At 37.9% G+C, this 27498-nt stretch overlaps 1 protein-coding gene across 1 annotated transcript in view; it reads right to left on the reverse strand.

Annotated features, from left to right (window-relative positions):
* RalGPS (Ral GEF with PH domain and SH3 binding motif) overlaps positions 1–27498 on the reverse strand; it is a 66321-nt gene that overhangs the window by 12212 nt on the left and 26611 nt on the right. Inside the window, exons 2-3 of the mRNA XM_073990312.1 lie at positions 1388–2437; positions 980–1316 (exon numbers count right to left, since the gene is read on the reverse strand). Of these exons, the coding sequence (XP_073846413.1) occupies positions 980–1316; positions 1388–2004 (954 nt within the window). The 5' untranslated portion in view covers positions 2005–2437. The remainder of the gene's footprint in view (positions 1–979; positions 1317–1387; positions 2438–27498) is intronic.

Here is a 27498-nt window from a genome sequence, read left to right on the forward strand (position 1 = left end):
ACGATACAAATACCAACAAATGTATAGACTGAGGTGGTAGCCGCTGGCCGGAACACGGGTGTTGTGTGGGTCAATCCGTAATCGAAGAACCCGCCGCCGTGGAATCTTCGTTGTGGATTTTCTCTGCAGGGGGACTGCGTTAACAATCATAAAGTAGCAAAACTGTGGCTTTCGAAAAGGAGTTACAGAAACGGAAACGAAAACGGCAGAAGTGTTGAATATTCTAGACAGGATAACCGTGGCATTTGAACGGAAGACTTGACATTAGGCTGCCTGGCAATGAAAATAGCTATTGACAAAGAGTAAAGTAAGGGAAGCTACTAACATCGATAATCCAAAGATCCTTGTCTAGTCTTCGACAATCCCCTTTAACTTACTTTGTCCGCCACCTACATTACCCACAAAGTGAAATCTAGGAATAAAGTTGTAAAAAGAGAGCGGCATATAAGACCTTTGGTCGCTCTGCCTTTTACTATACCGCCCTTATTGGACGTCTATCCCAAGTGCTGTCAAACAACAACATACTCAGCCTTATTCTGAAAGTAAATTCCCCGAGAGACTTCTCACTACCTTCTTTAAGTTGAAACGGCAAAGTCACTGGGAAATTACGTTCAGAATACGGCTGAATGATCATTGGCATTGAGTTGACACTTCTCCACTATCGATCTGTAGCAACTAAAAACCGCTAGAGCTTTTTCGTACAGCCCCATGCCTCGAATGTATTGGCTCCCCTAAAAAATACGTTGTTGTAGTCAACATCACATGGACTACCCGCTATTAAATTTTCAACACGATCCGAGAAGTGGCCTTAAACTGGATTTATATTCAAAATGGACCGAATGGAACTAGATCTATGTGCGGAAGCCACTCCTTTCTATAGTTATCGTGTCCATCGGTTATTCAGTTCCAGCTACTCGCTCCTACCAGTTGGCTATACAGTTCCAATCAGTTTATAAGAAAACATCTTTATTACATTTACCTTAATAAAATGTGCCAATATCTCTGCCCTTTGTTTAGGTTGATCACCGCTCAATATCTCTTGGACAATCCAAAAACTCGTGTGATTGAAACGTTTTGTAAATGCAACAATATTCGGTGTTGTCGTGTGTTTCTCCTTTTTGGTCCATGCACAACTGGTCAATTCGTCGGGTTGTATGGCAGCAAAAACAGAAAAATCCAATAAGGTCAATTGATTGGCTAATTCATCGGCGGGTATACGTAAAGCACTTAAAATAGTGGCGTCCAATGAAGACGAAGAGGATTTGGTAGAGGTATGGCCGGGTAAACTATTGGATTTTAATGCAGGTGGTCCACAGCTGGAAGAGAGGGAAGGAGTAAAAAATTAAAATTATTATTCTAGGAACAATTTAAAATAACTACGACTTACCCAACACCATAGTAATTCCCTGGCGAATCTGGTGATGAGGAAAACGCATTTAGACACCCAATTGAATGTTTACGTCTTCCCTTTATGTTCAGGGATTTGCTAATACCACCTGCATTTAAATGCTTATGCGGTGATTCGGTATCAAATTGACAACTCTGTGTCGATTGTGTACTATCCTTACGATGACGTACATAGCCAATGGTGGCAGCACCATTTGCAGTACCATTTACTGAACTATTGCTGCCACTGCCACTGGAAAAACGTTTTGAATTACGCAATCCTGCATAGAAGCCGCTAAAGTTACTACGATTATTACCCAATGATATATTATCGTAATGATGTTTATGATTGCCGTCATGCTGGTCATCATCGTCATCATCATCGGCCTCATCATCGATATATAAACGTTTTGTACGTATATTGTGATTATGACGACGACAAGTTGAAGCAGCAGCAGGAACTGGGGATTGTGTTACCAGTAGACCACTACCATTTGAGGTATCACTCAATGGCGATGCTTCCCTGGTACACACATCATCATCGTGTTGACCAACAAATTCCACATAGCGTAAATTATCGCTAGACAAATCCCTTGAGATTTCCGAATAACGCATCATGTCAATTAAAATGCGTATGGTTAGATGAGACAATGGCGACGACAACGGCAGGGATGGCAGGAAGTAGCCACAATAGTTTAACACAGATATCTTTTATTTTTAAACGTTAATGTTGTTGTTGGGAAATTACATTACTCGCATCACCAAACTTGACATCAAAGGCATCATCATCGTCACCATCTTCATTGACAGCAGCATTGTTATCAAGTGCCAGCTTGTACCCATTAGTGTCATCATCGGCATTGTGCTGTATCGTCCGTCGTTGTGGCAATCAATTGATGTTCTCCGGTTTCCGTCCGATTTGATTTACACTTGTTGTTGGTGGTTGGTGTCGTCTGAATTAAAAATACGTTTTATTTTTAATATCAATGTCTAGCGGGATAAATCGTAGCAGCGTACACATGCCACCAGGCACAATGAGCGTCTATTGTATCTGAAAATAAAGGCAAGAATGAAACGAATAAATTATTATAAACTGGCGTAATCGCAAAATTCCAGGAGTTATTTTGTTTTTCAAATAGTCTTGACGTCGTCGTTTTGGCGCTGCCAATCGAGGTTGGGTGCTACGCTGCGCTATGTGTGTGTGTTTAGAAAGAATGAAAGAAATTTTAATAAAACAACGTCATCAGAATTTTATCGCCACAAAAACATTATGTGGCCTCTGTAACCTTCACTAATTACACACTAATTTAAGATGTGAGTCGGGTACAAAAGGCACATACATTGACGCAGCGCCACACCACCGAACCCCACAGTAGAACTTAAATGCTCAACAAACCCCGCAATAAATATGGGATAATAAAAAGTATAAGATGCACAACAACCAGCGGCAGCAGACAAATACCATGCCTGACACGTAACTGAGAATACATCATCATCAGTGGCAGCAGCATTTTAAGGAATGCAATGGTCTATATTAAATCATCCATCGGCTTTAATGGTCTACACTTTATGGACAACAATCACAGATAATGGAAACTTGAACAAAGAGTTGACACATTGACACGCTATTGCTGTGGTCGGTTGTGTACTTAACAAACAATAAATGAATGGATACGCCAATGATAGTGTGTAAATAGTGTTTAACTACAAATTGTTTTAACGACGGCGGGTACATTAATGTTATCACATATAACGGTTATTTTCACAGACAATGAAAGTGGCATTAAAACTATGATTTTATTACTTTGGCACTAATTGATTTTCAAATTTACCAGCAAGAAAACATCACAGTTTGCGAGCAGTTCGTTATGTGTTGCATACTCTTAGGCGCTTCTTTATATTAAATGAATGGTTTCTTGTTACACTTCTATAGACACTTTTTGATAGAAAGGGTTTTTCTATAGACCCTTACTAAAAGAAAGGGTGCCTCTATGGACCCTTTTTGATAGAAAGGGTTCTTCTATAGACCTTTTTTGATAGAAATGGTTCTTCTATAGATACTTTCTGATAGAAAGCGTTCTTCTATAGACCCTTTCTGATAGAAAGGATGCTTCTATAGATCCTCTTAGATAGAAAGGGTGCTTCTATAGACCCTTTCTGATAGAAAGGGTTTACCTATAGACTCTTTCTGGTTGAAAAGGTTTATCTATAGTCCCTTTCTGATAGAAGGGGATCTTCTATAGACCCTTTCTGATAGAAAGGGATCTTCTGTAGACCATTTCTGATAGAAAGGGTGCTTCTATAGATCCTCTCAGATAGAAAGGGTTCTTCTATAGACCCTTTCTGATAGAAAGGGTGCTTCTATAGACCCTCTAATATAGAAAGGGTGCTTCTATAGTGTGCTTCTATAGACCCTCAAATATAGAAAGGGTGCTTCTATAGACCCTTTCTGAAAGGGTGCCTCTATAGACCCTCTCAGATAGAAAGGGTGCTTCTATAGCCCTTCTCAGATAGATAGGGTGCTTCTATAGAGTCTCCCAGACAGAAAGGGTGCTTCTATAGACCCCTTCTAATAGAAAGGTTTCTTCTATAGACCCTTTCTGATAGAAAGGGTTCTTCTATAGACCCTTTCTGATAGAAAGGATTCTTCTATAGACCCTTTCTGATTGAAAAGGTTTATCTATAGTCCCTTTCTGATAGAAAGGGTTTACCTATAGACACTTTCTGACTGAAAAGGTTTATCTATAGTCCCTTTCTGATAGAAAGGGTTCTTCTATAGACCCTTTCTGAAAGGGTGCCTCTATCGACCCTCTAATATAGAAAGGGTGCTTCTATAGACCCTTTATAATAGAAAGGTTGCTTCTATAGACCCCTTCTGATAGAAAGGGTTCTTCTATAGATCTTTTCCTATAGGAAGGGTTCTTCTATAGACCCTTTCTGTTAGAAGGGGTGTTTCTATAGACCCTTTCTGATAGAAAGGGTTCTTCTATTGTCCTTCCTAATAGAAAGGGTTCTTCTATTGACCCTTTCTGATAGAAAGGGTTCTTCTATTGACCCTTTCTGGTAGAAAGGGTTCTTCTATTGACCCTTTCTGATAGAAAGGGTTTACCTATAGACCTATAGAAAGGGTTCTTCTTTAGACCCTTTCTGATAGAAAGGGTTCTTCTAAGGACCCCTCTGACAGAATGGGTTCCTCTATAGACAATTTCTGATAGAAAGGGTGCTTCTAAAGATCCTTCCTGAAAGAAAGGGTGCTTCTAAAGATCCTTCCTGAAAGAAAGGGTTCTTCTAAAGATCCTTCCTGAAAGAAAGGGTGCCTCTATAGACACTTTCGGAAAGAAAAGGTTATTTTACAGACCCTTTCTGATAGAAAGGGTGCTTCTATAGACCCTCTCAGATAGAAAGGATGCTTCCATAGACCCTCTCAGATAGAAAGGGTGCTTCTATGGACCCTCTCAGATATAAAGGGTGCTTCTATAGATCCTTTCTGATAGAAAGAGTGCTTTTATAGACCCTTTCTGATAGAAAGGGTTCTTCTATAGACCCTTTATGATAGAAAGGATTGTTCTATAGACCCTTTCTGAAAGAAAAGCCGTTTCAATAGACCCTCTCTGATAGAAAGGGTGCTTTTATAGACCATCTCTGAAAGAAAAGTTGCCCCTTTCCGAAAGAAAAGTTGTCTCTACAGACCCTTTCTGATAGAAAGGGTTTTTCTATAGACCCTTCTTGAAAGAAAGCGTGCTTTGATAGACCCTTATTTGAAAGAAAAGCCGGTTCAATTGACCCTCTCTGAAAGAAAGGGTGCTTCTTTAGACCCTTTCCGAAAGAAAAGTTGTCTCTACAGACCCTTTCTGATAGAAAGGGTTTTTCTATAGACCCTTTCTGAAAGAAAAGCCGCTTCAATTGACCCTCTCTGAAAGAAAGGGTGCTTCCTTAGACCATTTCCGAAAGAAAAGTTGCCTCTACAGACCCTTTCTGATAGAAAGGGTTTTTCTATAGACCCTTTCTGAAAGAAAGCGTGCTTTGATAGACCCTTTCTGAAAGAAATGCCGCTTCAGTTGACCCTCTCTGAAAGAAAGGGTGCTTCTTTAGACCCTTTCCGAAAGAAAAGTTGCCTCTACAGACCCTTTCTGATAGAAAGGGTTTTTCTATAGACCCCTTCTGAAAGAAAGGGTGTTTCTATAGACCCTTTCCGAAAGAAAAGTTGTCTCTACATACCCTTTCTGATAGAAAGAGTTTTTCTATATACCCTTTCTGAAAGAAAGCGTGCTTTGATAGACCCTTTCTGAAAGAAAAGCCGCTTCAATTGACCCTCTCTGAAAGAAAGGGTGCTTCTTTAGACCCTTTCCGAAAGAAAAGATGCTTCTACAGACCCTTTCTGATAGAAAGTGTTTTTCTATAGACCCTTTCTGAAAAAAAGGGTGCTTCCATAGACCCTTACCGAAAGAAAAGTTGTCTCTACAGACCCTTTCTGATAGAAAGGGTTTTTCTATAGACCCTTCCTGAAAGAAAACGTGCTTTGATAGACCCTTTCTGAAAGAAAAGCCGGTTCCATTGACCCTCTCTGAAAGAAAGGGTGCTTCTTTAGACCCTTTCCGAAAGAATAGTTGCCTCTACAGACCCTTTCTGATAGAAAGGGTTTTTCTTTTTTGATTTTTCAAAATAGTCTGGCTTAATCCCTTTTGTTGTTTTAATATTTAAAACAACAAGTTTATTAGTGGAGAAGGTTTGGCATTGTTCGCCAAGGGGTAAGGCAAGGAAGACTAGTTTCGATCCACGCCACTGGATCTCATCAGTTCCCTTTGTTTCTTGTTTGTGGATATTCTCCACCGAAGTTATTTTTCAATAACTTCTTCAACAAGAAACTTTTTATACCCAAACATCAATCGTCAGCTCGAAGTATAAACGTAAACAAAGAAAAACCTTCAATGAGAAGTTTTTCTTTGGTAACCTAACACAACTCCGACGAAAGTGTTTACGAAACAAAGCAAACCTTCTTCCACTCGTATGTGTCGTTGATTTTTCAACAAATGCACATACCCAAATGCTGTTTGGTAGCTTATATACCAACAACACACAAACCCGTGCCAGTGTTTCTCAAATAGAACATTGGTGGCGTTTATTTAATTGGGATAGCTGTTACAATTTTGATTTTTCAAAATAATCTGGCTTAATCCCTTTTGTTGTTTTAATATTTAAAACAACAAGTTTATTAGTGGAGAAGGTTTGGCATTGTTCGCCAAGGGGTATGGCAAGGAAGACTAGTTTCGATCCACGCCACTGGATCTCATCAGTTCCCTTTGTTTCTTGTTTGTGGACGCCACCAATGTTCTATTTGAGAAACACTGGCACGGGTTTGTGTGTTGTTGGTATATAAGCTACCAAACAGCATTTGGGTATGTGCATTTGTTGAAAAATCAACGACACATACGAGTGGAAGAAGGTTTGCTTTGTTTCGTAAACACTTTCGTCGGAGTTGTGTTAGGTTACCAAAGAAAAACTTCTCATTGAAGGTTTTTCTTTGTTTACGTTTATACTTCGAGCTGACGATTGATGTTTGGGTATAAAAAGTTTCCTGTTGAAGAAGTTATTGAAAAATAACTTCGGTGGAGAATATCCACAAACAAGAAACAAAGGGAACTGATGAGATCCAGTGGCGTGGATCGAAACTAGTCTTCCTTGCCTTACCCCTTGGCGAACAATGCCAAACCTTCTCCACTAATAAACTTGTTGTTTTAAATATTAAAACAACAAAAGGGATTAAGCCAGACTATTTTGAAAAATCAAAATTGTAACAGCTATCCCAATTAAATAAACGCCACCAATGTTCTATTTGAGAAACACTGGCACGGGTTTGTGTGTTGTTGGTATATAAGCTACCAAACAGCATTTGGGTATGTGCATTTGTTGAAAAATCAACGACACATACGAGTGGAAGAAGGTTTCCTTTGTTTCGTAAACACTTTCGTCGGAGTTGTGTTAGGTTACCAAAGAAAAACTTCTCATTGAAGGTTTTTCTTTGTTTACGTTTATACTTCGAGCTGACGATTGATGTTTGGGTATAAAAAGTTTCTTGTTGAAGAAGTTATTGAAAAATAACTTCGGTGGAGAATATCCACAAACAAGAAACAAAGGGAACTGATGAGATCCAGTGGCGTGGATCGAAACTAGTCTTCCTTGCCTTACCCCTTGGCGAACAATGCCAAACCTTCTCCACTAATAAACTTGTTGTTTTAAATATTAAAACAACAAAAGGGATTAAGCCAGACTATTTTGAAAAATCAAAATTGTAACAGCTATCCCAATTAAATAAACGCCACCAATGTTCTATGAAAGGGTTTTTCTATAGACCCTTTCTGAAAGAAAGCGTGCTTTGATAGACCCTTTCTGAAAGAAAAGCCGCTTCAATTGAACCTCTCTGAAAGAAAGGGTGCTTCTTTAGACCCTTTCCGAAAGAAAAGTTGCCTCTACCGACCCTTTCTGATAGAAAGGGTTTTTCTATAGACCCTTTCTGAAAGAAAGCGTGCTTTGGTAGACCCTTTCTGAAAGAAAATCCGCTTCAATTGACCCTCTCTGAAAGAAAGGGTGCTTCTTTAGACCCTTTCCGAAAGAAAAGTTGCCTCTACAGACCCCTTCTGAATGAAAAGGTGCTTCGATAGACCGTTTCTGAAAGAAAGAGTGTTTCGATAGACCCTCTCTGAAAGAAAGGGTGCTTCTATAGACCCTTTCTATAAGAAATTGTGCTTTCTATAAGAAAAGGTGGTTCGATAGACCCTTTCTAAGGGGGCTTCGATAGACCCTTTCTGAAAGAAAGGGTGATCCGATAGACCTTTTCTTAAAGAAGGGGCGCTTCGGTAGACCCTTTCTGAAAGAAAGGTCCCCCACAGACCCTTTCTGAAAGAAAGGGTGCAGCTTCGATAGACCCTTCCTTAAAGAAAGGTTGCTTCTATAGACCCTTTCTGAGAGAAAGGGTGCTTCTATACACCCTTCTGAAAGAAAGGGTGCTTCTATAGACCCTTCTGAAAGAAAGGGTGCTTCTATAGACCCTTCTGAAAGAAAGGGTGCTTCTATAGACCCTTCTGAAAGAAAGGGTGCTTCTATAGACCCTTCTGAAAGAAAGGGTGCTTCTATAGACCCTTCTGAAAGAAAGGGTGCTTCTATAGACCCTTCTGAAAGAAAGGGTGCTTCTATTGACCCTTCTGAAAGAAAGGGTGCTTCTATAGACCCTTCTGAAAGAAAGGGTGCTTCTATAGACCCTTCTGAAAGAAAGGGTGCTTCTATAGACCCTTCTGAAAGAAAGGGTGCTTCGATAGACACTTTCTGATAGAAAGGGTTCTACTTTAGACCTATTCTGATCGAAAGGGTTCTTCGATAGACACTTTCTGATAGAAAGGGTTCTACTTTAGACCTATTCTGATCGAAAGGGTTCTACTTTAGACCTATTCTGATCGAAAGGGTTCTTCTATAGACCCTTTCTGAAAGAAAGATTGTTCTATAGACCCCATCTGAAAGAAAGATTGTTCTATATAGAGTTGGGTAATCTAGTTCCTAGTTCCTTGTACTAGTTCCAAAACGTATGAGTAACATCATGAAATATAACGTGTGATATTAAGTATACGCAGTTTGTCCAAAGAAAAAATGTGGGCCATTGGAACTACGAAGTGAACTATATAGTTCCATATAGTTCCTTTGGCACAACTCTAGTTCTATAGACCCTTTCTGAAAGGAAGGGTTCTTCTATAGACCCTTACTAAAAGGAAGGGTTCTTATATGGACCCGTTCTAAAAGAAAGGGGTTTTCTATAGACCGGTTCTGAAAGAAAGGGTTTTTCTATAGACCCGTTCTGAAAGAAAGGTTGCCTCCATAGACCCGTTCTATAGACTCGTTCTGAAAGCTCCCACCAGCTTTGAGATAATTACGTATGTGAATGATTGTAGGTTCATGGCGTTAGTTCCCACAGCCCATCTCATTGATCTTGTTAAGCCCTTCCACGCGCGGAATATGAAAATATCCGTTACTAAGTTAGCAGCCCCACTGTTCACCACATGGACTGCGGAAATGAAGATTCCAATGAATGTTCAGATCGATGGGTATATAATTCACACCACCAAATTCCCCAAAGTCCTGGAGATCACATTCGACAGATTGTACAGATTGTTGCTGATCCTTAAAAATTGTATTAAAATAACGAGGTTGTTGTTGTAGCAACGCATATCACGGTGCTCTTGAAACAATTTTAAATGGAAGGTGCTTACACCTCGAAAGTTTTTGCGGATTCTGAAACTACAATGTTCGTAGATGAGAAAAATAAAAAAACAAAAAAATCGCGATTTAAGTTGACATTTTTAGGGGTTGTTTAGGTTTTCACGATTTTGCTTAATAAAATGTTGTAGCTACAAAAATTCTCTACAAGATCGACATTTATGGTATTTTCGTAGTTTTTACCGTTTTTGAGATATAGAAGTTCAAATTGGGACCATGCACTGACTGTATCGCCCCCTTATAAAACAATGTCATGAAGGGTGCGCCTTAACTAACTTTTGATGAAAACCGCTTACACAGAGAAAGTTTTTGTGAATTCTGAAACAGCAGTGTTTATAGATGAGAAAAATCCAAAAACAAGAAAAAATCGCTGTAGGGATTTTTAAATAAATCGCGGTCAAAATTCACAGTTTTAGGTGTTTTTTAGGTTTTCACGGTTTTGCTTGGAAACCGCAAGTCTAATCGAAATGGAGCTTAAGAAAATGTTGTAGCTGTGAAAATTCTCTAGAGGATTGACTTTTACCATTAGTTCCCAGCATGTACCATTTTTGAGATAAAGAAGCTCAGTTTACATTTTTTGGTTTTTTTGTTAGGGTTTCGCGATTTTGCTTGAATATGGTAAGTCTTATCGACATGGGACCTGAGAAAATCTTAAAGCTGTGAAAATTCTCTACAAGACTGGCTTAAGTAACTTATCCTAAGTTGTATTATTTTTTTAGATATATAAGTTTAATGTTTGTTTTGTTTTAGTTGAAGATTCAATCATATGATTGCTAAGTCTGGAGTTTCCCCCATTGGCTTAACTTCATCACTTTCCTCTTTGCAGAGAAAAATGTTTACAAAACGCACTGACAGCTTGCAAAATTTACTGATCGCTACCAATATCATGATTTCATCCCGGCGAAGGGAATTATCAATTGGCTTTTCAGTTTTTGAAATGATGATTTTTTAGTGAAAACCTGAACTCTTTAAGCATCGAGTATTCTCATGTTAATGAGAATGATGCTCACTTTTCGGCTTTCCCAAAAAAACACCAGAACAAAATATTTGCAAGCTGACAGCACGAATTGAGGCGGCTGCATCGTCCGGATCTTAACTGAGCTAAAACCACTCGTGTTTGCCTTGGCAGCTGTCGTTCTTCTGCTGCGATGGATTGGGGATGGTTTCCAAGTACGGCATTCACACTGTATCTTCGTACTGCTTGCGCAACCATGTTGGTGTGAATGCGATTCAAGCCTGCCTGATATGCTCGTTGATCTAGCGGTTCTCTTTTATACCTTTGGACCTCTCTCTCTAGATCATGAAGGTCTCTCCTGACGTGCCTGGGTGGGGGGCGCCTGTCCATTAAATCGTTACAGGGATGCTCACTGCGGTAACACCCAAGCAGGTACTGCATAGACAACATCTTATTGTGCTGACGCACTGGTAAAACCTTCGCCTCCTCATGAAGATGGTCCACTGGTGTCATGAGGAGGCACCCTGTTGCAGTCCTCAGGGCGGCATTCTGGCAGGTTTGAATCTTCTTCCACTACGATGCGCTAACCTTTGCGGACCACGCTGCATAGCTTACCACAGACCGGCCTATTGCATTGTAGGTGGTCAACAAGGTTTCTTTATCAGCACCCCAAATGCTGCCGGCCAGCGACTTGAGAACCTTGTTCCTACTTCTGATCTTATTGCAAATAGCTGTGGCATGCGCGGACGACTTGAACATGCTATCGAACGTTACACCCAGTATTTTAGCGTTGTTAGTGGTCGGAATCAGTGCACCATCGACCAATATGTTCAGTGGGAGCCTCATCTCAGCCGTCCATGTGGTGAACAGCGTGGCTGTGGATTTAGCGGCGGATATTTTCATATTCCTCAGATGGAAGAACTGCACTAGGTCAGCTATGTAGACATTTAACCTATCACATATGTCATCGACGATAGGTCGACATCCCGCGACGGCCGCTTCTATGCACCCGATTGACTCGGAGGAATTTTCGACCAGGGGCCGTCACCTCAACTATTATGTGTTTGTTTAAATAACGAGGTCTGTTGGTCAGTTGACTCTTGAAAAAATTGTCTTTAAAAATCCAGGACTGTTAAACTGCTGACCATTGAAAAAAATTATCTTTAAAATTCCAAGCCTTTTGGTCTGCTGACCCTTGAAAAATTTGTCTTTAAGATGAAAAGTAGGATCAAGGCCCTCAAATCCCCAGCCAACAACACATGGGGAGCAAAAAAGGAAACCCTGTTAACCAGATACAATGCGATAGGTCGAACTGTAGTAAACTATGCGGCGACTTTAAGTACATGCCTTACAAAAGTTTAACATTTTCGGTTAAGTGCAGTTTATGGCTGTTCGAGGATTTTTTGACATTTTTACAAAATTTACTTCTTGTGACTGTCATTAGTCCAACCTTTGTATATCGTAATAATTCTCTCATACTTAAATCAAACTCGAAGATGGAGTAGTTTAACATTTTAACTTATGTGCACTTTAAGGACTTTACGTGGATTGCTTTAAAATGATAATCAATGTTGTCTTTCTGATTCTGATGACAAAGATACATTTTTTCGTGCGTAAATCTCAAAAGATCTTAAAATGTCAACTAAAATGGCTGTGGCAACCAGAAAAGGAATCACTCCCAAATTTTTATGCATTCCATTAGGGACCTCTTCCGCAAAAGTTCAACACTTTTGCGTTTTAATCCACTTCTCGCATCGTGTTGAAATATTGCAAAATACATTCGCCATTTGTACGCTTTACTACTCTCTATATTTCAGATTACCTTCTGAAATACATTGAATTACTAGGCGTTTACACACAGACAGTATTGGCAAGTTACAAACCATTTTCACCAATACATTCATACTTTTCTCTATACATATTTAAACATTTATAAATGTATTTGTGAAAAAGGTTTGTATTTTTGCTATTGTCTTGCCAATACTGGCATTTGTAAACGCAGGGTTAGAAAAAATTGAACAATTAAAGACAATTGAAGACTTTTTATTTCTCAAAAACAGACAACAATAAATTTCTTTTATAACGAAATAAACAAAAGAATTATAGAAAAAATATCGACAATTACAGCGATATATATTTCTACAAAACATTCATTTCATTCTTGCCGCACCGCACCGCACAATGTGGCAGCTATTAATTAGTAAAAGCCCACTGTTTGTGGGTTGGTTAGTTGATTTCTTCCTGAGGTAATAAATTAATGAAATATCGTTGTTGTTGTTTTTATTATTCTTTCTCAGATTATGTACAACGAGAAACGAAATGAAATGAACTTCCTCCACCGCAAGAAAAGTGAAAAAAAACAACACCAAGAACAAAAATTAAAATTTATGTCACTTTTTTTCGCAAATATACAAATGTTTGTCCGTTTGCCTGACCGCATGTCTGTCTGTGTTTACTTGTTGTCCGAATATTGCTATGTTGGGTGAAATGCCTTTATACTTTGTGACAGTAGGAAAAAATAAAAACTGAATACAATTTATTTTTTAATACTTTTCTTTTTCTTTTTGTGTGTGTATTTTTTGTTTAATTTGAAATAATATTTTTTGAAGGTTTTCACTGAATGTTTTAATTCACATTGTGGTCAATGTACCGGGAACATGTGTCGTGTCGCTGACAGTCGTTGTTGCCTATGATGTCGAATGCCATCGTCAAATTGTGGTATTTATGATATTAAAAATGCGTGTTTTTTTGTTATTATTATTTTAAAGATTATTATTTGTTTAAATTTCGATTCGTAGCTTAAAATTCTAAACAACAAATCGGAATGTTATGTGCATATGTTCGCCTTATAACGTTTAAAAAAATATGACTGTACAAAAACAATAACAGGAGTGATCGACCTAAATGTACCGAGAACCTACCCTAATCTATATAAATAAAAATCAAATGTCGTTCGTTGTAACGGCATCAGTTGAGAACGGCTGGACCGATTTGGATAATTATTTTATTATATCCTCCACCATAGTATGGAGGGTATATTAAGTTTTTTTATTTTATTTTAGGTTTTTATGCAAAGAAAATTTGACCACGCCCACTTTTTTCAATTTTCTATTTTAATATTTTCTACAAAAACTACTGAACCGAATTTCCTGAAATTGTCAGGGGATGTACAGGGATGGCCACCGTTGAAAATAGGCTACAAATTTAGTTTCGAAGAGGGCGGGGAACTCCCCCTATACCCTATTTTTTAAAAATGCTATATTTACAATAATTACGAATGTAACGGTTTGAAAATTTGTTAGGACCCAAAGACTTGACCACGCCCAGTTTTTAAAATATGTTACATCTACAAAACTACTGAACCGATTTTCATGAATTTTTCAGGAAATGTACAGGGATGGAACAGGAAAAATAGGATACATTTTTTCTTGAATTTCGAAGGTGGCGGGGTACTTCCCCATATTTAAAAAACGCTCAACTTAGGTTTTTATGGAAAGAAAATTTTACGACGCCCACTTTTATCAATTTTTAATTTATCTTTGGAGCCTAACGACTCGACCATTCTCTGTTGTTCTAAATATGTTGTATCTCCAATAATACCGAAGCGATTTGCATTAAAATTTGCAGCAAATTTGCGAAGGAGGTGGGGTGCCTTCCCCACGTCTTTCTTTTAAACGCTATATGTTTAAGCCAAACTTATGATTATAACGGTTTCATCATAAATTTTGGGAGGCAATGGGGTTGTGTGTACCCTAGGTACATATTTGGAGCCAAAATACCAGACCGCCCACTTATTTTAAATATGATATATCTTGAAAACTGATGACCACGCCCACTCTTTTCAATATATTATTTTTCCAAAAGTACTGAACCTAATTTCATGAAATTGTCAGAAAATGTTCAGGAATGTCCCGTGGTCCAAAATACTATATATGTATTTGTAGACGAATTTCGGGGCCTATTGTTTTATAATCGCTACATTTGCTTATTTGCTTATCTTATGAGTGCAACAGCTTGCAAATTAATTTTCGAGAATACGGTGGTTGCGCCCCGGATCAAGATAAGCGATATATTTACAAATTTTCTTAAATGGTGAGGTTCAACGGTCCATCAGCCATGAAAAGCTAGAACATATACGTCTCAGTAAGCGGGAGAATTCGACTTAACAATTTTTTTTAACTTTTATAATAAGATCGCTTTAGGATGAAGACAGGGGACATGGACGATAATAAATCCCGTACAGCATCAATGGTTGTCATTACGACGGGCCAGCAACGCGGACCAAGGTCTGCTAGTTTTAAATGAAAATAGCGTTTTCGTAGTAAACACGTGCAATGGTATAACTGTTTATATCAACCAAACAGATATATCATATACATAACAGATATAATATGATATAAATGTGGGAATGAGTGTAACAGTTATGATATTGTTTGGGTTGTGTATACTCACAATAACATAACTGTTAGAAACAGTTCTGTGTTGTATATGAACGAGTGAGAACTTTATTTGTTTTTTCGTTCTCAAGTATCTGTTGTACAACAGATATTTTTCAAATACTACAGATATCAACAGATACTATAGGTGTAACAGGCTTGTGTGAATAACTTCTAAGGAAAATTTCATAAAAAATAAAATTTTTAAACATTTTTATTATTTACGGATTCTCAAGAAATTCGAAATTACATTTTTGATTTGGTTTGTAGTACTCGGTCCAGTAGCAGATTTTGTATCCAGACTTTCGGGTCAAATAAGTTATAGGTGCTTTATATGTGCATATCATTATTATGTGACTTTTAGGAACGCGATATCTTATAGACAATTTTACGGACGTTGTCTTTTGCGTTAGTCACTTTTTGGTAATGCTCACAGTTTTTGAGATATATAAAAAACTCAAAAATATGACCTATGACCATGAATAAGTTTCTTTGCACGCATCGGATCAACAGAGATTTTTAGGACCTCATTTGTAATGACAAATCCTACATTTCCACCAAAATTAAGCATTCTGGGAATTTTTCTATTTCAATTCCTATTTTGTTTGGGCTACATACAATAAATACTTATTGTATCACACCAATATCCATTTATATCAGTTTGTACAAACCAGATATAAACAAATATGTTCCTTTTTTTCTGTCTATACCAACTCATATCATACCTGTTTGAAAAAGTATCAGTATCAACTTGTAACTGAACCCCCCATACCAAGTGCGGATATTATTCGAATGTTCGGCACAACTTTCGAAAACGATATCACATTCGAAGAATTGGCAAATGTTTTTCGGGTGCACACAAGCACGTTGTTCTTTTGTTCGTCAAAAGTTTAAAAACGATATCGTTTTCGAACATTTGGCGAATGTTTTTTCTTCACAAGAAAAATTGTTTCTAGAAACATTTTTTACTTTGAATTTTTTTTTGTTTCAAAAAAAAATTATATTGTTTGTAAAAAATTCCCATTTGCTTTTTTCAAATAATTTCGATATAAATGCTACGTATAATATAGACAATAAGTGTTGATAAAGACAACACATGGGTAGGTTGCCAAACACAAGACAACAATGTTTATCAACAGTTACATATCGAGTCGCAAACATAAAGAAATAAAAACGGAAGAGGTACATAACAGAAACATCAAGAAACTCCACAAAAAATGTTTTTCGCCACTGTCGTAAAAACTATCATCTTTCATTCGCTAATAATATTATTAACGATATTCGAATTCGAAGGTTTTCCTGCCACAAACTGAGCGACGAATGAATCGTTTTCAATTCGTTCTCGTGTGTCGTTTTCGAACAAAATATCCGCAAAACTATCGAAAAACATTCGAAAACGAATCGTTTGCGATAGCAATGGTATGGGGGGAAACTACATTCTACATATCCATACTCACTCAATGTTGAAAAATGTCGGAACTGATATATTCAGTTGTATCCATGCAGGTGTTTATTTCGTAGGTGACAAAAATAAGTTTTAAAAGTTTCTAACGTAAATTTTTTTGCGTTTGTGTGGTAGGTAATATGGCAGTGGGCCCAAATATTTCACTGACAGATCCAATCAATAAATCTACACACAAAAAATAATCTTTGAGATTTTTGGAAAATTAGGGTCATTATCGAGAGAAGTTGGAGAGAAAATAAATATAGCGCCGTGGCAAAGACCACGAAGGTTACAAAAAAATTTAGTGCGAGTGGTGTATGAAAGAGTCAGTTTAACTATTGGGAAGTGTGGCCTCCTCATTTATGGGCCCGAAATGTTTTAGCCAAGATCACAACGAATATCCCCTTTCAAAAATTTCAGCACGATGGCCTCGCAGCAAAAATTCTGATGCGTTGGTCATTATGTAACCCATTACAAAGTAATGTAAACAAAAATATCTACTTATATTACTCCTTACTAAGTTATGAGTAGACAGCGGAATCCTATGCAAACGCATATATGGTTAGGATGGTCGTAGAGAAAATTTGATTTCGTTTTATTACAAAATAAAACGAATTAGGCCAAAAAATTTTTGCATATTTTGCTTATCGTGCATATTTTGGTATATTTGTACATATCTGCATAAAATGAGCATATGTCAAACCATATGCAAAAATATATTCAAGGATTTGTGGTCTAAATATCCCACCGAAATGGCTGACATTTGGTATTAATGGGTACTTTACACGATATGTTATTTTACATACATATGTGCTGTCACTTTGCACATACATTTTGTATTTAAAAAGTGACAACCCATATGTAAAAAACATATCGTGTAAAGTACCCATAAGTCTCCCTTAGGGGTATAAAACTTTCCACCTGAAATTTATCGGTATAGGTCCACGTCTTCATATAGCCCCCATAGAACGGTACCTACCGATATTCGGTGTTTTGAAAGTTGTAGCCTCAATATCCCACCGAAATGACTGAAAATTGATATTTAGTCTTCGTTGGGGGTATAAAACATATAGCCCCCATAGAATGGTACCTCCCGATTTTCGTTATTTTGAAGGTTGTGGCCTCAATATCCCACCGAAATGACTGAAATTTGGCATTTTGTGTTCGATGTGGGTATAAAACTTTCCACCTGAAATTTGTCGGTATAGCTGCACGTCTTCATATAGCCCCCATAGAACGGTACCTCCGGATTTCTGGTATTTTTAAGGTTGTGCCCTCTTAAGTCTTTAAGTCTTCCTTGGGGGTAAAAAAACTTTCCACCTAAAATTTGTTTAGGTTGAGGCCTTCATATAGCGCCCATAGAACGATACCTCCCGATTTTCGGTATTTTGTCGGTGTAGGTCTACGTCTTCATATAGCCCCCATAGAACGGTACTTCCGGATTTCTGGTATTTTGAAGGTTGTGGTCTCAATATCCCACCGAAATGACTAAAATTTGGCATTTTGTCTTCGTTGTGGGTATAAAACTTTCCACCTGAAATTTGTCGGTATAGCTGCACGTCTTCATATAGCCCCCATAGAACGGTACCTCCGGATTTCTGGTATTTTGAAGGTTGTGCCCTCTTAAGTCTTTAAGTCTTTAAGTCTTCCTTGGGGGTAAAAAAACTTTCCACCTAAAATTTGTTTAGGTTCAGGCCTTCATATAGCGCCCATAGAACGATACCTCCCGATTTTCGGTATTTTGAAGGTTGTGGCCGTGGTTATACATTTCTCTATTTTATTGACTTGTCTGAAGAGAATTTTAAACAGAAAAAGTTGTACACACAAATATTTTTGTACCTATTATTGAAATATTTGTTGCATAAGAAAATATTTTAAATGCATAAATTTTGCATATGCAAAAATTTATGCATTTTGCATATGTCATATGTTTTGATTGCAATGTAATCAGATCCAAAATTATGCCCAGTCCCAAAATTTGACATGAATCGGACCAAAATAGGGGTTGCATAAAATTCCCCTGTCTAGTTATGAGTACGGTGGTACAGAGCGTGTGCGTCCAACTACAAACGTGAGGGTTGTGTGTTCAAGACTCACCGTCGGCCGGGTACTTTTTGTTAAAAAAAAACATAGAATAGTCGGTGGTGCACACGTAAGCGTTTAAACAACCCTTAATTTCGTGCGCGTGGCCTAGTGTGTAGTGTGTTCGGCTACAAATCAGAAGTTTTCATGATCTAATCACGTAGAGAGCAAAATGAAATAAGAATATGAAGTGTGTTGAAATTAAAAAAAAAAAACACTGTAAAAAAAATTCCACCTCAACAGTACTAAAAATAAAAAACATACATATGCTTATTAGCTTATTTTTCTACTTCCAGTGGCCATAAAATAATTAATTATTCTAGTGATCGTAGAATAACTAGTTATTCAGAGCGACAGGCCCTTGTTAAAATAATGGGTTAATAGGGGGTTTTGTAAGTAGTTACGACTACCAATGACTACTATAAAAACCCATTACTCAGTAAGGATTTTTCTACCGTAATAGAGGCTGCTGCAAAAATATTCAAAACGATCCGAGATAAGTCTCTGCGACTGCATCCATGTGAATGCTATTTAATGGGTCGATTCCGTATTGCGAAGCGAGTCGTGTCGCGTTGCCAGTTGCAATTTTTCCATTACGTATGACAAAAGTCGCCATAAAGTTCATTTTCCGGCGAAAACAAATTAGCTGTCGCCGTGCATTTTTACAAAAGAATAAAAACAAAACGTAGCTCGTGGAGTCAGACTTTTTGGCGAAACTAAAACCACTTTTGATGAGGAGTGGAAGGATGTTGCGGAGCAATTAAATAGTTGTGTGCGTACACCAGATGAATGACACATAGTATGGACTCAGTTCAAATCCAAACTAAAGAAAAAATGTCTCAAAATAAGAATAACATTACAGCTACAGCAGGTGGACCATCACAAGAAATATCTTTGTCGTCGGTAGCAGACTTTCCGCAATTAATATGGTTTTATTATTGAAGAGACATGGGATGATAATAACAGTGAAATTGGACAAATGAAAAACCTCAAAATGAAGTAGAAATTGACAACGTACTTGCCAACAAAACGTTTAAACTAAAATATCCTTTTCTATTCAGATATAAATTGCGAACATCGTCCTTTGGTCCCATTATATGTACGTGTGTTTCGTCAGTGCATCCGACAAAGCCCGGGGAAATTTGTTTTTGGATAAAAATAGTTTTTATTTTGACGCTTTTACTTTTCTGTTAATTTGGAAACCATCCAAATTTTACACAGTTTTTCCTCTATTAACTCCAGAACTTCACTTAATACCTTTGACAATGTGGGCTGAGCCATCCCGAGGTTAAAGTCATTGCCATGGCATTTTTGAAAGATTCCTTCTGCAAAAAACACACACACACTTTAAGGAGTGGCTGTATTGCTGTTGGTCTGTGGGTTTTTTTTTTTAATTCATTTTTAAATGCCTCTACTATATAAATAACACCGTCATTTGGAAGCCGAAAATAGGCTTTAAACCTAAAAAATTAACAATTATTTTGATCAATGTTGGAAACCAAACACACTCAAAATACTGATGGAAATTCTAAAGGATTCGATTTATCTCTTAAGTGTCGCCTGATAGATGCTACGTTAACTATATTTTCTTCACTATCATCAAAAAATAGTTCCACTGAGCTTATCATTTTAGGGGTTGTCCCTTTCTATATCATGAAGATCTTTCCTGACATTCCTACCAGCATATGGTATGCAACATTGTGTTGCTGTACTGGAAGAATCTTTGTCTTCTCATGTAGATGGTTTTGCACTTACATTCGTGGATAGCTACCACAGAACAACCTATACATGAATATGCTGTCAAATGTGACCCCTAGAATTTTGGAATAGTTTGTGGTAGAAATTCTGCTACCATCGACCATGACATTTAATTCAGTGCTCACCTCTGCAGTCCATGTGGTGAACATAGTGGCCGTAAATTTAGAGGCGGATATTTGCATATTCCTCGCGTTAAAAAAAGTTGGTAAGATCAGTCAAATAGGAGTTTAGCCTTCCACAAATGACATCAGGAAAGGTATACGACGCCTAGATCGTACAATCATCCTCATTCGTTACGATCTGAAAGCAGTCTGGAAGGTGTGAAATACAGGAGAGGTAGATGTTAAACAATTCCGGAGATATCATCCCATCTTAGGGAACTCCTTGTTTCACTATACGAGGCTTGGAGTTCTTGTTCCTGAATTTTATATAATTGATTATCCCACTTGACCGGAGTGTTATCTACTCAATGTCCTCATCTGCAGTAATAGTAATTCCTCAAATAATGGCGGATATTTGCATATTCCTCGCGTTGAAAAAAGTTGGTAAGATCAGTCAAATAGGAGTTTAGCCTTTCACAGACGACATTAGGAATGGTACACGACGCATAGATCGTACAACCACCCGCATTCGTTACGATCTGAATGCAGTCTGGAAGGGGTGAAATACAGGAGAGGTAGATGTTAAACAATTCCGGAGATATCATCCCATCTTAGGGAACTCCTTGTTTCACTATACGAGGCTTGGAGTTCTTGTTCCTGAATTTTATATAATTGATTATCCCACTTGGCCGGAGTGTTATCTACTGAATGTCCTCCTCTGTAGTAATAGTAATTCCTCAAATATTGTTTGAATTTGAACTCAATCCAACAAAAAGCCTTTTTTGTTTGTTTTTTTTTCACTGCCATGATGGAACTTTAAAAAGTGCTTAAATTTATGTACAGCTGTTACAATTGTTTCCCTAAATGGACTTCCTATTTTACATTTTTTGTGGTTAGGTCATCTTTGCATATGTAATTATTAACGGCAATGGACTGACCGCACCGACTGAACGAACGTAACGCCTAACCAACCACAATAACTCACCATACAAAATAGGTGTAGACATTTACATTTAATCTCCCAGCTATTTGAAAACAATGAATGAAAAATAGTAATAATGAATAAATTATAATACATTTGCTATGCAAAAAATGACGACAACAACAACTAAACCATAATGAGGCTATAAATATCAGCATATACGAATCTATATAAATCAATGTCGTACATATGGTTGACGATGATGATGATGGCCTTATTACGTACTTGTTTGTTATTAAACGACACTTTTCTTGATAGATTCTCAAAGCTATGCCATTTAAACATTATTAATGTGATTAAATGCAATTCTTTAAAATAGTTTTTTATGAAGGAAATACATTTCCAATGTTATTGTAAATGTGAAAAAAATTTATAATAGTTGCTGTTGTTGTATTGTTTACATCAGATATTGGAAATGGGTTAAATAGCGTGTAGCATCATAATATTTGGGGTTTCTATTTTCTTTATGGATTTTTATGTTTATCTTAGCCAAGAAAATTTTCCAAACACCAGCCAATTGTGGAAGTTTTTTTTTCGCCTATGACTAAGGTTGCAACTGTTCTTCTATTTCTTAACAAACGACGTCATATAAATAAATACTTTTTTATTAATATTAATTAGTAAACAAAACAAAAAACTATTCTTTCACAATTAAATCTATCGTTCTCAGCTGTTTTGTTGTTGTTCGTTTCCCGACCTCATCAATATTCTTTGTTATTATAATCAAAGCAATAACAAAAATCCTTCAAAAAATGTAATGTAAACTGGAATGCAATAGGCAAATACGAGGGTGGTTATTTTAATTAGAACACACATTAAGAAAATAAGTCAATTTTATTTATTTCCTTATTATACACAACAATACGAAAATGTTATTGTATTTCGATTTAAATTAAAATGCTTATACCTATAGGAACACTGCAAAATCTTTTGCGTAATTTCGTGTGCTCAGATTTGAATGATTTGAAAACGACACTGAATTTGACATTTGATTAAACATCATATTTTTAAGTTACCGACAAAAATCGGTGAAATTAAAATGCTTATTACTCCGGTAATTAACGAAATTTGTCGATAAGTTTACAACCAAAAGAATGTTGTCGCTAAGTTCTACCGATAGCAACAGTGTTGTCAACTATTATTGGCAATTTTCATTCACAATTTTGCGTTTTAATTTTAACGATTTTTGTTGGTTACAGAATTCCACTACAGAGCAGGAATATGAACTAATGCAATGTCATCTTCGGATCTGGAGAGAAAGAGAGTAAAACTTCAGTTGCAGCAGCCCAGCAGTGGTGCAGATTAATCTGAACCACTCGGATTGCCGACTGCTTAGCTCTATCGGACATTATTTTGGACTACAGAAGCGCATCCATCTCATTCCGACAATCCCGCGTCGGCGGCTTTTTTGATACCGGATTGACAGGTAATCAAACAACAATACTCGTGTTCCGGCCCGCGGCTGTCACCTCAGTGTACACAAGTTTTGCATTTATGGTAACGTGGGGCGCCTTCGCCACTGGGGCGGCTACGCCAGCGCCGATTTTCTCGCAAAATACAAGTGCTAGAAAAAATCCATTGAAAGCAAAATTGTGAGTTTAATGAAGATCTATCATCTCCCAAAAGTTGGCAGTTGTGTCATAGGTATGATAGCGGACGCACGCGGTTTTGTGTTTTCTGGGTATTGGGAAAAATAATAATGGTAGGTATTTTTTGTGATATCTTCTTTACCTTTTGTAATATCAAAAACACATTTTATACCGTTAGAAGACAACTACTAAAGAATGTAAATCCCAATAATTCGCATGAAAAAAGCAATTACAAATGTCAATATATTAATATTATGAAATATGTAAGGGGTGGGGCGCCTACGCCTGATAGGGACGTGGTGGGTTAATGTTAGAAATTTGTCATGTTTAACTTAAATTCTTTATACCATAGATATACCGCACTATAATATGAATTTAAAATCAAATATTATCCTAAACGTATCTTGTTTTAGTTATATTATGATTTTTGTACCTAAATTCGAGGCACCTACTTCAATTAACCGCTAGAATCGGTTACTTTTTGTGAATTGTAAAATAATTTTTGATTATTCAGTAAAAAACATGTTCCTTTTTTGTATAATGTTGATATTTAAGGAAGAAGTATGGTAGATTACAGTTTTAGAGTCCGTTTGAGAATGTTGAATATCGATGGCGAGGCTGTCCCATGGGTGGGGAGGCTTCGCCACTTTTTACACATTTTGTAAATTCTCAAAAATAATATTTTAAAAACAATATTATAACCATTTATATATCAAAACTTATAGTCGAGATATGCTAATATTTGTACCAAAAATAATATTTGAAAAAACTTTAACGGTGTCGGTATGAGAACATTTTGAACAAAAACGTGGCAAAGGCGCCCCATGTTACCATATATCGTTTTTCTGTGTTGGGAGAAGTAAATCCCGGAATGCCTTGCTCCGGTTTCTTTGGTCCGTGCAGGGATGGAGGCAAACCCGCATTCAATTTGTCTCATCCAAATCCATTCTTCGGTGAAATGCAATAGATGTCGTTCTCAATTTTGGACTACTCCGCGGACTTTGTTGCTGCGCGAACATAGCCCCCAGTGAGTCGTCGTCATAAGAATTCGTTCCAATGTTGTTCCAATCCCTAAAAATGCATAATTTTTGCGTACATTTGCAATGGACTCCGAGGTAAGATCGAGGAAATAGTGGATTTCATGAGTCGGAAGAATATCATGGTTGCGGCGGTACAGGAAACCAAGCTCAAAAACAACTGCGGCTTACATCGTTGGAATGGTTACAATGTACTGATGAAGGGTCGCACCAGAATTGGAGGTGGGGGACTAGCTTTCCTTTTGCAGCAGTCTGTTCTGTACAGACCTATCACGCTTGAACATAGCTCTGATGACACGTACACGGACTGTATGGGGGTTGCAGTCAGGTGTGGAACTGTCGAGGTAGAGTCGCTGAAGGTATACATCCCACCGATAAAAATGCTGTACTCCAGGTTATAGGCTCAACATTAGCTCGCTTTTATAATGTCAAAACCGTCTTATCTTGGGTGACTTTAATGCTCATCATGAGTTGTGGCATTCGGTTCCCGGAAACAACCAGAGGGGTATAGCGCTGGTTGTGCAGATTGATAGCTCTACGTTTTGCACGGTCAATGAGGACACCCCTACCAAAAATAGCTGAGAGTGTTACAGTTCGCCAGAGATAACCATTGTGTCACCTAGTCTGACAAACAAAGTCACCTGGCAATCGGTCATTTCTCTTGGATCATGCCATCTTCCAATAATTGTCTCCATCAGCAGATCGCCCAAAATTTTGTCAATCATGGAAAAGCTAATTGGCCGAGTTTCAGAAGGTTCACCCTTCTGACGTTCGGGTAGAAGAAAAGACTTTCCGGGACATTTCATTACAGCAGCCGCTCGCCATACACCTGCTGGTCGAATACCCGAAGTGAGACCAAACGTACCAGCAGAAACGGCGGAATTAGCAAATTAAGCTTCGTCGTACCAACCCCAGTGACCCCAAGGTCAGCAAGGTGAAACTAGAAGTTAACAGGTTGGTCGGTGAGCATAAGCGGAACAAGTGTCTAAATCATCCAAAGAGTTCCAACATTGGAGCCAGAATAAGTGAATTGTGGCAACGCTTAAGTCACTCTCGAACACTGAAAAGAACGAAGATACGACCACATTTATGTTTGGCGATATTACGCAGACTGATCCGAAGAGGTGTGCAAGTTATTTTAATCGACAATTTGTCCAGGACACGGATAGTGACATGGCGAAGAGTAGGGTATTACTCTGCATTAGATCTCTTCCTGCCGAGGATGAACCGACACAATTTACAATGGATGATGTTGTGAATGTCATCAGGAAAGCTAAATCATCCAAAGCGTTGGATCCTGATGGAATCTCCATGAAAATGCTGAAACAACCCGATGTGCAGTAGAGTGGATGCAGAGTCGAGTATCTCACTAAAGTTCTCAACCTGTCGCTAGCTATCCACATCGTTCCAGAAGTCTGGAAAAATGGGCAGGTTGGTCCCGCTACTAAAGCCAAGCAAGAATTCCAGCAAAGGTGAATCGTACAGAACGATCTCGCTTTTGACGCCTGAATCTAAAACTCCTGAATTTTTACTCCTCACCCAGCGTCACAAATAGCTATCTAGTGCCCGATCATCAGCACAGGTTTCATAAGCAACACAGTACTGCAGTCGCCAGTCATACGTGGTATTCAGGAAGAAGAAATCCAAGCCCCGTAGAGTGGTAGTTCACCATGGTGTGGTGATATCTCCGGAACTGTTTAACCTCTATTTCTTTTGTATTCCGGCCCCTCCAGACGACATTGACAGGTACAGGTACATTCCCTGTCATTTGTGAAAGGCTGAATTCCTACTTGACTGATCTCACCACCTTTTTCACGCTAGGAATATGCAAATAACCGCCACTATATCTACTACCACTCTGTTCACCACATGGACGGCAGAGGTGAGAACAGAGTTGAATGTCATGAGAGCCATCCTAATCGCGATAAGTGGATAGGGTCCCTCAACCAGGCATGTCAGCAGAGATCTTCATGATCTAAAGAGAGATCCGTCGTTACAATACAGAAACCCCCTAGATCAGCAAGCCCGCGAATGTAGTCGCAGATGCTATAAAAAACTATTGAGTGAATGCGGTCACAGTGAGTTGCGTCAGCTGCCATGACGAACTAGAGTAGAGCTTCAACTACGCTCGGGATGGTGCAGCCGTTTTATTTCCTATAGGACAAACATGCGGCACAGACCCGCATGACGCACTGCACTCCAGTATATCTGGTTTATTCGTTTTTATTCGACTCGGTAGTGTTGGATCAGTTCAAGGTACATTACGCCAAATAATGAAAACGCGAATATTTACCATCAAAAATAGTTTTATTGTTTTCTTAAGTATCTCCAGCATGATTTATACACTTTTTCATGTGCACAAACCAATTGTTGAAGCTCTCTTTCCACTCCGATTGAGACACCTCCAAAACATGGTTTTTGAACGCTTCAACAGCATCTTCCGGGAATCAAATAAAATCACTGGGTTCCCAGCGTAAAACCTATGCTTCTTCGTAGGTTTCTATGCTGCTACAACAACAACTGGGTTCCAAGTCAAGGCTGCACGGTGGATTACCCATCAATTCCACGTTATCTACGGTCAAAAAAGCGCTGGTTTGAATCGATATGTAAGAGCTCACATTGTCATGGTACACAATGATTCGTTTTCCTTTGTTCGTTTTTCGAATTTCTCAGGAGACTTCAGACAAAAACATTGTGGTGTATCACTCAGAATTAAGTGTCGTACGTTCCTCATGCCGTATAATAACCACAGGATCAGTTTAGCCGAAGAAACAGGTGACCATTTGCTTCGAAGTGCTTCTTCCATAAACAACTTTGGTTGGATGAGGCTCACATTTGAGGGCGCCATGGTCGATTGTTGTTTTATTTCGGGCGCATACGCATAGATCCAAGAATTGATATCTGTGACGATCTTATAAACGTCGTTTGAAACACCGCAATCGTATTTTCTTTGCACAAATCGACAAGAGCCTTTTTTTGAGCGATTGTCAAAACCCATATAAAGCGGCATTACAGATTTCTTATATATCTTTTCTAACATTTTTCAAACCACCCTCGTATCATATTCAAATTCGTACATTTCGGAATCGCTAATGGCCACTAAATTCAAATTCAATCAACGTACTTGTAAATGTAAAATATATTGCCTATAAAAAAGAGTATTGATTTATTTATGGATATATTTGTAGTTGTTGTAACGTCTCATTATGCAATTTAGTGAAGAATATTTTCATGCGCCTTTATAGGCAGACGCCAGCCAACCAACCACAAAACTAAACTAATTCTACAATACGTATGCATATTGTGAGTTTTTTTCTCAGTAGAAAAAAACATTTGGATTCATATTGCAAACTTTTATTACAATCAACACAAGGGAGATATGTATTAAGAAATCATATAAGGTAGACAGTCGTAACAAACAAAAACAAACATTTGTAATTTTAATACATTGATTATAAAGAGAACT

This window comes from Musca autumnalis, unplaced genomic scaffold (genome assembly GCF_047663935.1).
Source record: "Musca autumnalis isolate F117 unplaced genomic scaffold, ASM4766393v1 scaffold_5, whole genome shotgun sequence".
Classification (NCBI taxonomy): Eukaryota; Metazoa; Arthropoda; class Insecta; order Diptera; family Muscidae; genus Musca; species Musca autumnalis.